At 37.9% G+C, this 12,251-nt stretch overlaps 1 protein-coding gene and 2 long non-coding RNA genes across 4 annotated transcripts; all 3 read right to left on the bottom strand.

The window, feature by feature from the left end:
* Window positions 1-401: 401 nt before the first annotated feature.
* Window positions 402-1,588, bottom strand: LOC116206125. The gene is made up of 3 exons (XR_004156639.1): window positions 1,372-1,588; window positions 965-1,057; window positions 402-819 (listed from the first exon to the last, which is right to left on the bottom strand). It is a non-coding gene; the product is annotated as an uncharacterized LOC116206125 (long non-coding RNA).
* Window positions 1,589-6,707: 5,119 nt separating this feature from the next.
* LOC116203346 lies at window positions 6,708-7,487 on the bottom strand. The gene has a single exon (XM_031535035.1). The coding sequence runs from the start codon at window positions 7,485-7,487 to the stop codon at window positions 6,708-6,710; it is 780 nt and encodes a 259-aa protein (XP_031390895.1).
* A 1,800-nt stretch (window positions 7,488-9,287) lies between these two features.
* On the bottom strand, window positions 9,288-11,120 carry LOC116205759. Of its 2 annotated transcripts, XR_004156567.1 has the most exons (4): window positions 11,019-11,120; window positions 10,664-10,820; window positions 10,203-10,399; window positions 9,288-9,539 (listed from the first exon to the last, which is right to left on the bottom strand). It is a non-coding gene; the product is annotated as an uncharacterized LOC116205759 (long non-coding RNA). The 2 variants fall into 2 exon arrangements; XR_004156566.1 differs by lacking the exon at window positions 11,019-11,120 and having other exon boundaries at window positions 10,664-10,946.
* Between the last annotated feature and the right edge of the window lie 1,131 nt (window positions 11,121-12,251).

The raw sequence follows: 12,251 nt of genomic DNA, 5'->3' as shown, positions 1-12,251 counted from the left end.
TTCTAATATTCTATAAAATACTATCCGGACTGTGTAACAAATACGACAAGTTTCAATAATATGGCAAAAAAGAATGTAAACAATCAAAAGTGATACGTGAAACTTATATATGATTTCACAAATTGTTTAAAGCTTACTAAGATGAAAACGAAGCTGGAGATGCATTTTCAACAAAGGTTTTGGTTCTTCAATACGCCCAACCTAACTTTCGATCAGTGTTATCAGAACCGGACCAGATATCGAACCGGTCGAGGTATGGGTTCATGGGTTTATGGGTTCAACCGGGGATTCGATGGATCGAACCGCTTGTTTAATTATAAAATAAATATTTATTTATTATTCTAAGAAAATAATATAGAATACAAGAAAATAGTTGGAGAAGAAGAAGACCCATCTCTTAACAGCCCAACCCAGCAATATCACAGAGATCAAAAGCAGGAAAAGAGGCTTCTCCGATATCAGTCTCCTAGTCTCTCGATTAATATTCCGTCAAGCAGTTTCCAACCGTCTCTAACAACGTACTCTGAATCTATCTATTAACATGTAAAAGAGGATCCATTGACATCATCCTAGCATTAACTAGGCAATGTCCCGATAAAACATCATTGTCCAGAAATTAGTCACTAACCTCCTCTAAACAGATGCCAATCCATTCGATAATTCTTACTACAAAGCGAATGGTAACGACAAATATAAACTGATACCGCAGCATCTTTGTATCGGAATTGTTCCTGCCCTTCATCATAAGCCGATTCGCGACCTCAATTAGACCATCATACTCGAGTTTCTCCGAATCCCATCCAACCTCCTGTTTTATCCCTTAAAAGCAAACAACAAATCATCATGACATCATCTCATCACAGCCCAGTCATTGCTCCAAAAAGTAGCAACTTTATATATACATTTATACATACATAACTATAAAACGGAGACCTTTAATAAGGGATAATGAACTGAAGCTTACCTGTACCATTTTCCTGCGGAACAAATTGAGGAATAAGTCATCGAGCGGGCCGGGATTGCACTCAGTTCTCTCAGCAATCCCATCAAATTCGACCTGAGGAAAACGAGGAACTCATCATCGGTTGAATTGAACATCGCAAGTTCTCTTGTTCCTGACTTGAGCCGATATCGAGCAGAACAGAACAGAATAGCAGCGGAAACGACGAGAATTCTGGAAGAGCTTATGGATTTGGGGCGGGAAGAGGAGCAGGTTACGGAGAACTTGGGTTTCCGGAGGTGGGGATTTGCGGATTTACGGGAGGAAATGAAGAGGAAGGAGATGGACACAAGTATCACAACAAGTATAAGTGCATATATCCTCACAACAAGTATCACAGGCAAAGGAGAAGAGGGAGGGGAAGATCGAACCAAAATGGGTCGACTGACTCGACTCTGCCGCCTGAAGAGCTGATGAAGACAAATCGGAGAAGCGACCGGTCGCAAAGTGGATGAGCTGATGAAGAATCAGAACTGTAAGAAGATCGAATGAAGATGACTGATGAAGAAGAGCAGCAAGTGATGAACTCGAGATCGAATAAGGAAGTGATGAACTCGAGATCTAGAAGAAGAGAAGACGACTAGGGTTTCCAATTTCTTTCCAGATTTCAACTATGCACTGCCACTCTGCATTCTGAAGCTTTAATTTCCGATTTCTTCAATTTCGGGTCGGGGTGCAAGGTGTTCGGGTTGGATTTCGCCTAAAATATCTGAACCCATGAACCGGCCGGTTTGAATGGGTTCCATGGGTTCATGTAAAAACCGGCCGATTTTTTGGATTCACTGATTTTTTTATGCATTTCCGGTTTTTAAGCGAACCGGACCGGCCATGTGTCCGGTTTTCGGTCGGACCGGTCGAACCGGCCGGTCCGATCCAAGTTTGATAACAATGCTTTCGATGTTACCTTAAAATATGTGCATATATATATATATATATATATATATATATACACGCACATTATTTTTTAAAACTTTAATGATACTCTTTTAATGTTGGTTCTTCCTCGTAATTGGGCTCTTTTATATCTCTTAGTTCACGCCCTCAATACGTACCCGAGACATCCACATCAGAAGGGAACCTAAACTTTTATCATGTATCGAATAATTAGTAAAGAGATACAAATAATTCTATTATTATTGACAGCATTGGAAGAGAAATAAAAACCTATCTTTTCGATGGAAGAAACCCTCCGACAACCTACTTTTATCGGGTAGACTGTAATTGGTAGTAGATAGAACTGGCAAGCCACACACACCACCAGAATTTTGTGGTGGCTCTTGGTAAGGCTCCGACGTTGCAATGGGACGAAAAGATTAATTAACCAAAAGAGCCATGCGAATCCTTTTGAAAAATTCTACGATTCCAGGGAGGTACATTCCGCCCCCACAAGAACCATTAGGGGATGATCTCCTACTAAACACACAGGAGGCTCGTCCAGTTCTCGAGAGGGCAGAAGTGTTTCGGGAACCATGGAAGCTCCCTATCGTACTACTGTTGGGGAAGTGGGTGGAGACGATTGATCTGGAGGCGATGTGGGGTTAACACGATAGGATTCGAGACGTGAATGACGCTTTCCAAAGAAAACTATTTGACCCCGCACAAAATTGCTAGAGGGTTAAGGCAAAGGTCCTCTCAGGATACAACGAAGCCTTATGAATTCCTTCAACTAGCAAAATCGAGGAATTCCCTAACTCTCACTCTAATTTCTGAAATTTTCTTAATCATAATTTGAGCACTATAGCGTCTCTATTTATATGCACTCAATGGACATTATCGAAGAGTCAGAACCCTTCGTATTGGACGTAACTCTTAGATGGAACATCACCCATGGATAAGCAATTAATGATTTTACATGAACACTTAGTTAATGTAGACACTTCCATATACATTACTTGTCTTGCACTCAAATGTATCCATTGAATGAATGAACCTTCACTTCGTAACCCGAATTCGTCCAAGTACTCATGAATCACACTAAGTGACTCATTAATAAAATCCAATGAATTTGCAATCTATAATTTTCAACAATCCCCCACTAGATTGCTAATTCCAGAACACAAGTACACAACGATTATGCATAAAGAAGTGGTGTCCGCAGATTGAACCATTCCTTAGTACAAACTCTCAAAGTATTAACAAAGTGATTGGTGGCTAGTCGCTTGAACTATCACTCTTAAAATCAATACCGGAAAAGTCGCACACATAATCGTAAAGTATTCGAGTAAGAGTTTATTTGCTTTAGCACCGTTATGGCCATGTGCTCATCCCGTTTCATGAACATATACGAGAGAAAAAATCATAAAGAAAACTCTCATTGAAGCGGCACCACTTCATGTCCATATAGGTGGATTTCATGACAACTAATGTCCATCCATTAAGAGTAAAACTCATCCTCCTAAAACTCAAGCACTAAATCCTAATTCTTAGTGCACGGTATCATTCGATAACTTGTTATTACCCTTTGAACCTCAAAACTAACTTTTGACTAGAATAAGGTAGGGTTTCCATTATCAATGACGAGATTAGAATGATTTTAAACCCATCTTAGCGGTGGTACTCTTAACCAAATCCCTTGACAAACATTTCGTCAATGGGTATGCTAAATTGTCAATTGACCTAATATAGGTAACAGTTATCACACCGTCCCTAATCAATTGTCTCACATACTCATGTCTCAAACTTATATGTCTAGACTTTCCATTATACACCTTATTGTACGCTCGAGACATGGTGGATTCACTATCACAATATACGGAAATGGCGAACCTACGTTGTGGCCACAACTTTATATCTAGCAAGAGATCTCTTAGTCATTCCGCTTCCTTACCGGCAGTCACCAAGACTATAAATTCAACTTCCATGGTTGAATGTGATATACAAGTTTGTTTCTTGGAGGCCTAACTAATGGCTCCACCTCCAATCGTAAAAATCCATCTAGATGTGGACTTATTGTCACTTAGACTCGTAATCCAACTCGCATCTGAGTAACCTTCTAGTACCGCGGGATAATCACCATAGAATAATCCCAAATTTTTTGTCTTCTTAAGATAACCAAGAATCCTACAAATTCCTTTCCAATTATCAATATTAGGACAACTTGTAAATCTCGCCAATTTGCACACAGCAAATGCGATATCGGGTCTAGTGCAATGCATTGCATACATTAGACTTTCAATTGCGCTAGCGTACTCTAATTGCGCTATAGCCCTGCCATTATTCTCACTTAACTTGAAGTTTGGATCGAATAGAGTGTTTGAATCCTTGATATTCAAGTGTTTGAACTTCTCCAATACTTTCTCGATGTAGTGAGATTGGCTTAGTGCAAAGCCCCTTTCATGCTTTTGCACCTTTATACCTATGATTATATCTACCTTGTTGAGATCTTTCATTTTAAAATTCGAGACTAGATACTCTTTGGTCTCACGAACACCTTCCAAATCCGTCCCAAAGATCAACAAATCGTTCACATAGAGACAAATAATTACACCGTACCTATCGGTGAATTTAGTGTAAATACACTTATCCACACACTTATGCGAAAAATCATATGACAAAATAACCGAGTCAAATTTCTCATGCCACTGTTTAGGCGCTTGTTTCAAGCCATATAATGACTTGATCAATTTACATACCTTATGTTCATTTCCGGGAAGCACAAAACCTTCCGGTTGCTCCATGTAGACTTCCTATTCGAGATCACCATTCAAAAAGGCCGTCTTAACATCCATTTGATGCACATGTAACTTATGGATAGATGCAAGTGTCATAAGGACTCGAATGGAAGTCATCCTAGCCACCGATGCATAGGTGTCAAAATAATCTAGGCCTTTATTTTGCCTAAATCCTTTTGTTACCAATCTAGCCTTAAAAGTCGGAGAACCCCGGTTGGGTTATTCTTCCTTTTAAACACCCATTTACACCCGATAGGCTTCGATCCTTGAGGAAGATCAACTAGGACCCAAGTATTGTTGAACAATATTGAATCCATTTCATCATTGATCGCCTCTTTCCAAAATGCCGCATCCCTAGAAGCCATGGCTTCACCATAGGTTTGTGGATCACCTTCCACATTAAGCATTATGGGGATCTTCCTAATTACGAATTCTCTATCTCCCTCAACGAGATATGCTAGAGATTACGAGGAAATGAAATCGGGACCAAAGTCCTTTTCTTTTCTCACACTTTGACTTTTCATCGGCTCCATATCCTTATTGTCACAAAGACGTCTCTTGTTTTGATCACTTGAGATCATTGGTTCATATTCTTGTTCCGAATCCACTGAATCTCGGAAAACTTGCTTTCAATGAATACAACATCTCTCGTTTCAATTATCGTATTTGATCAAGTCAAGAACACGATAAGCCTTAGAATGTTTGGCATATCCAACGAATACACCCTTAATGGCTCTTGGTCCTAATTTTGTTCTCTGTTGGTCGGGAACTCTATAGTAAGCCAAACACCCCCACACTTTGAAATAATCTAAGTTCGGCTTCCGACCCTTCCATAACTCATATGGAGATACCTTGAATTTTCTCGATGGTATCCTATTAAGGATATGGCACGCGGTCAATAATGCTTCACCCCATAGGTTATATGGAAGTTTAGCATTTAACAACATCGAGTTAACCATATCCACTAAGGTACAGTTCTTTCTTTCCGCCAAACCATTTTGTTGCGGAGTATACGACGTGGAACACTCATGTACCACTTCTTGTCCCTCACAAAATACATCAAATTTATTGGAAAAGTATTCACCACCTCTATCACTACGAAGCACTTTGATTTTCTTGTTAAACAAATTCTCAACCTCATCCTTAAAACATTTAAACATGCCAAAAGTCTCGTCTTTACTCCTCATGAGATACACATAAGTAAATCTTGAGAAGTCATCAATAAAAGTGATAAAATATCATTTTCCACCTCTTGTTAGAATTTCATTTAATTCACAAACATCCGAATGGATCAAATCTAACACTTGGGAATTTCTTTCACACTTTTTAAGAAACGGTTTCTTGGTAATTTTTTATTGAACACAAACTTCACATTTATCCACAAGTTTACCATCACTTAGATTGATGTAACCATTCTTTTGCATATATTGTAAAGTTTTAAAATTAAAATGTGCTAAACACGCATGCCACAAATGATAAGATTCAACAATATAAGCAGAAGAATTAGCTTTATTCATATCAATGCTCAACTTGAACATGCCTTCGCTATAATATCCCTTTCCCAAATACATATCACTCTTAAGCAAGACTAACTTATCGGATTTTAATATAACCTTGAACCCTTTGTTGTACAAAAAACTCGCGGACAGTAAATTCTTTCTTACATCGGGAACATGCAACACATTGATTAAGGTCAATTTCTTCTCGGATGTAAAGTTGAGTTCTACCGTCCCTTGACCGAGCACCTTGACCGATTGATAGTTGCCCATAAGCACCTCGCGGTTTGCCACTGGTTCATAGCTCTTGAATTGTTGCCGGTCGTTACACACATGGACAGTAGCTCCGGAGTCGACCACCAATTATAGGACCTATCGGTCATGGCTATGTTGAGTTCGGTAATCATACCAACCTCCAAACTCTCGATTCCTCTCGTAACCATGGCCACTAAGTCCATGTCCTCAACCATATTGGCTTTGGAAGTTGTGGCATCTTTATCCTTTTTGAGAAGTTTACAATCCTTAATGTAGTGCCCCTTCTTATTGCAATGATAGCAATTGCGAGACTCTCTTCTTGTCTTGCGTGTCCTTGGTCTCGGACATAGCCTTTCGCTTGCCTTTCTGAGAGTTCTTGGACTCACTCACATGGTTCACTTTAGAACCTTGGGGAAGATACACCGCATCGCGCTTCCGAGTTTCCTCTTCAATACGCAAATGCCTAAGTATTTTCTCCACAATGAAGTCCTCCGCCATATACAGGAGTTTCTTCCGGTAATCGTTCCAAGACGAGAGTAACTTTGAGATGATAGTTCCGACTTGTAGCGATTTCGAAATAATAACTTTTAGGTCACGAAACCTGCTTACAAGGATTTGTAGTTCATGGACTTGATCCATGATAAGGACACTATCGAGCATTTTGAATTCGAAATACTTCATCATTAAAAATTTATTGGTATCTTGTCGCTCGGTGTTGTATTTCTCCTCAAGAGTTTTCCATATCTCCATCGGGGACTGCATCGACATGTAGAGATCGTACAGTCGGTCGGACAAAGTGTTGAGGATGTGTCCACGACATGTGAATTTGTCTTCCTCGCGCTTCTTCTTGAGTTCAGCCACCTTTGCGATTTCCTCAGGGGTTGCATCGGGGGCGGGATCCTCCAAGGGTTGCAGGTTCGGGTCTAGAACGTATGCCACATTTAAGACAGTAAGGAGGAGCAACATTTTGTCCTTCCAGCGGTTGAAGTTTGAGCCGTCAAATCGATCGAGTTTCACGAACTCTCGGTTCATCACTTTGAACGCGGTGGTAGCCTCCGTCGCCATCTCAAAATAGTTCTCTTTGATTGTTGGGGATCTTGGGTTGAGACGATCGATCCGGAGGTGATGTAGGGTTAACACGATAGGATTCGATGCACGAATGACGCTTTTCAAAGAGAACTATTTGCCCCCACACAAAGTTGCTAGAGGGTTAAGGCAAAGGTCCTCCCGGGATACAACGAAACCTTATGAATTCCTTCAACTAGCAAAATCGAGGAATTCTCTAACTCTCACTCTAATTTCTGGAATCTTCTTAATCATAATTTGATCACTATAACGTCTCTATTTATATGCACTCAATGGACACTATCGAAAAGTCAAAACCCTTCATATTGGACGTAACTCTTAAATGAAACATCACCCATGGATAAGCAATTAATGATCTTACATGAACACTTAGTTAATGTAGACACTTCCATATATATTACTTGTCTTGCACTCAAATGTATCCATTGAATGAATGAACCTTCACTTCATAACCCGAATTCGTTCAAGTACTCATGAATCACACTAAGTAACCCATTAATAAAATCCAATGAATTTGCAATCTATAATTTTCAACGACTACAAGCCCCAAGTTCCACCAAGAACGAGACATTTTTATAAATTAGATACCCTATGTTAGCCACGTTCATTCTTATTATTCAGAAAATTTTTAAATTTTTTTGTACAAAGTTTAACTTTAAGTACTGAATGACAGGGAGGGAAAAAAATGCATTCAAAAGATAAAAGAAAATCTGAGAGGTCCGGTGTGATAGATAGAGCTCGCTCTCGACCAGTAGCCATCATACCGTCGGACTTGTACGCCTCTTTCCTCTCTGCATTGATGTGTCACCATTAGGCTTATTTGGCCAATCTTGTGACAAAAATGAAATTAAAAAAAAAAACATTTTTTTTGTGGCTCTTTATTTTGGTTATGAGTAAGACTGGAAGAAGTAATATATTATGTGTATAATATATATATATATAGATGGAACGATATATAAAAGAGCATATTTATATGGATGAAGGTTATTTTAAAATTCAAATGGTTCAATACTTATTTTCCTTAAATAAGATATTGAGTTTGAGTTTTATGAATGGAAAAAATTTATGCTGTAAGAATTTTATCCCTTAGTAAGTTACCCGACTTGAACTGAATTAGTCGTGGAAAAAAACACACAACAAAAACATATGTATAGGATTGCCTCAGTTATGGGGATGAGTAATCTATTCTGAAAATTCAAATATACCAATAATAGCCCATACACGAGATTCTATAATTTTTTTATTAGTTTATACCGACCCTTGTACTTTGATTCGATTATCGTTTATCGACTAGAAAAAACCGCCGATTTTGATCTCGACTCTGTATCAACTTGACATCTACACAGGAGGAAAAATAAGAGTTCAGCGTTTTATTCGGTGATCAAAAAGGTCTTACAGGTAGTTATTACTGAGCTTTGTTGCCTAATTTAATTGTCATTTCTCAATTAGAAAGGTGCCAATTGTTGTGGTCTTAATTCGTACGATTACGTCGGAGAAAAGAGAAAAGAAAAAGAGTTCACTGTTTATTCCTTGACAAGAAAGTTGTCACTAAAATAATTTAGATGCGATGGCAGAACAAGACAAAGTCATCACAAAAAAGAAGACGGCGATACATACTGTTTCCATCCCCGTCTGTCGCTCAACATCCTCTTTTCCATCTGTCCCGATTCTCTCTGTCTACTGAAAGTAGAGAATATCGAGGATTGCAGAAATGAAAGACAGTCATGTTGCGGTGACCCGTGAGGCAGTCATTATCCGAAGATTCCGAATACAGTTAGCTTCTCATAATAACCAGCTGCTGGAATTTATTAAATAAACAATCGTCATACGAATGACAAGAAGAATGTGTTTTCCCCGCCTCCAATTCCATACACATGACATGACATTGACAACAGCAAAGAACACGTTCGAAGATAACAGTAATACTGCGAAATACGGCAGTATATTCCAATCCCTAAGCTCGAAATACGACAGAGACCATCATGGTCCAACGAATCACACGGCAACCTGACCAAAGAGCCACTTGCGGATCTGCAAACGAAGCAAAAATCTGTCAAACCTCAAAACACCGTCCTAGCAATTACTCAATATTTGGCGCTTGTGAAGGAACAATCAGAGCAATTGCTCTCGTTTGCCAGTGAAATAAAGGAAAAGAGAAAGGTGAAAACCGATTGAAGTAGACAGATTCTATCATCGAATCATATCGTTCAGCCATTGAACATGATTATACTAATAGGACCAGAAAAAGTGGTTTTGGACACATAAGCAGTCAATTTTATCAACTACCAGTTTGTATAGTGAAGAAGAGAAGATGAACACAAGCGAAAAAAATAGTCCTTTGACACTATTATACCAAACAAACAAAATGAGAAACATTCCACGTCCATCATAGATGAGCTATTTATCAGATTCGAATATTTGTTATCTGGACAGTAGCATTCAAGGAAACGCCTGCAAGCTGAGCCACTGAAGATAAATTTACACGTGTTTTAGGACCCAACTAAGGAAGCTAAAAACGGGAAGCGACAAGTATCACACCGGTGAAGAGCAATCATCAGTCGATACCCTCAATAATAACAATTTGGTGGGGGCAGTTGGCTTCATTTAATATTCAAGACAACTACTCACGAAATACTATATCATGAAAATGTGCATCAATCAGGGATCATAAAGAATTTGCAGAAAAGAAATTACCAGAAAGAACCATGGGCATTATGGTGAGAAGGAGGTGGAGGAAGGTACACATGATGGTCAACTATAACATCTGGTGGATGAACATTTGCCTTTTGTGGATACTCCTCCTTTGCTGAATCCAACACAGACTCCACCAGATGCACATCATCCTTCCGACAGCGAAGTAATACAGAAGGCTCTCTCAATCTCAGCAAACTCTGTGACAAAATATATATATATATATATATATATATATATATATTACCGGGGCTGTGGAGCAACTAAGCATGAAAAAGAGAGAGAGATCTTAAAACTCAAGTTTGGGGTGAGAATTTGAGAGCTTATTCATCACATGTAAAGAAAGGAAAAGTGGATACTCTCATGACTACAGGCAAAAGTCAATCTAACTGAATGAACAGCCAATTAAATATGTCCTATGCTCAGAAGACCAGGAAATGCACATGATTTCAGAGGAGACCAACCTGAACGATGAGATCCTTCAAAAGTTTATTGTACACATGTTGATCACGACTAACATTCAGAAGGTCCTTAGCTGCTGCTTCTTTAATGGAATTTACCCCATCATCTTGAGCTTGAAGAACTTTAATGCGAGAAGCATTCAGCTGCATGGAATACTCACTGCCAGAACCCAAGAAATGAATAGTAAGCAAGCCTCAATCTTGCTGGATTGAATACCACTTTATGGTGATTGGTCATGGCAATGATCTCCAGTAGAGTAATAAAATTTGAAGAAAAGAATGAACATGTTTTCCTAAATCATGAAAATAAGGTTACTCCGTGAGGGTGTGAACATAAAAAATTTGCAGTGATCCTGACCTTCAAATCCATTCAATAATTATTTTATCTTCCAATGTCAAACTAAACGAACATTCAGTAAAACACCTTCCTGCGCCTTTTACCAGGTCTACAAACAACCTTATACACAACGTGAACATAAGGCTCTTTTGAGATTCCTATTTCCTACCGATTACAAATACACCCATGCATACAACGTGAACATTTTTTTTTTTGGTAATGAACGTGGACATTTGCTTTTTCTTTTCTTTTTACATGAATGTGGACATTTGCTTTTCCTTTTTTCCCCCCTCGAACATTTGCTTTTCCAATTGATTAGGTAAACGAATATCTTTGAAATGGAGAAATAGGGTTGATCTACAATATATAGGATTGAAGATGTATGTATGATACATGTAAGTAAATTACTCGTAATTTCAAGTAAATTTTACTTGCTTTTTACATAATTTACTTGAATTATAAATTTATAAGTAATTACTTGAAATTTTGCAACTAAATACATGTAAATACCATATATGCATTGCAAATATATGTATCATAGAATTTTTCGGAGATATAATAAGGTGTACTGTTGTGATACACGTCCTCGGTTAGAAATTAAAAGGTTTTATATTCGATTATCTCCATAAGGACTATGCATGCATCTTTATTTAACTTTTTATTTCTCAAATATTAGACCCAAAAACTTCCCTTATAAACGAAATATATATATATATATATATATTCTTGAAATGCTATAATTTGTACCGAGTGAATAGACAAAATAACAAACATAAAATATAAATGTGTATATATTAATAAAATAAACCAGGAGAGAAATATTTTGGGGAATGAAGAGGTCTTTTTATGTAAAGTTAAGGACCAAACGAAATCTTAAAGGAAATCATATTATATTGTTTTCATCTTTTTGCAAGATGATAACCTTGAAAATAAAATATACATACACTAAAAATAAGGTGTAGCACAATAGTACACGCTCTCGCCTGTTGACCTAGAATCACAGGTTCGATACCTAGTGGGACTATTCGTGTCACTTTATTAGCTATAATAGTGTGTTTGGTTTTAGAGTTAAGTAGAGTTGAGTTTTGATTTTAATTGGGTTGTAATGATTGTGTTGTTGAATTATAAAAAAAAAGGTGAAAAAGTAATGAATAATAATGATTGTGTTGTTGAATTGAAAATAAGTGGAGTAGAGTTAAAACTAAAGTTAAAATCGATTTGTGAAATCAAATAAGGCATTTATCTTTTATTGTA

The sequence above is a fragment of the Punica granatum genome, chromosome 4 (genome assembly GCF_007655135.1).
Source record: "Punica granatum isolate Tunisia-2019 chromosome 4, ASM765513v2, whole genome shotgun sequence".
In the NCBI taxonomy this organism is placed as follows: domain Eukaryota; kingdom Viridiplantae; phylum Streptophyta; class Magnoliopsida; order Myrtales; family Lythraceae; genus Punica; species Punica granatum.
Note: the sequence above shows the minus strand (reverse complement) of the source record. Positions and strands in the feature narration are given on the sequence as shown.

Coding starts and splice junctions, on each gene's coding strand:
- LOC116203346 (XM_031535035.1), bottom strand. CDS start 7,487: ATGGCGACGGAGGCTACCACCGCGTTCAAAGTGATGAACCGAGAGTTC.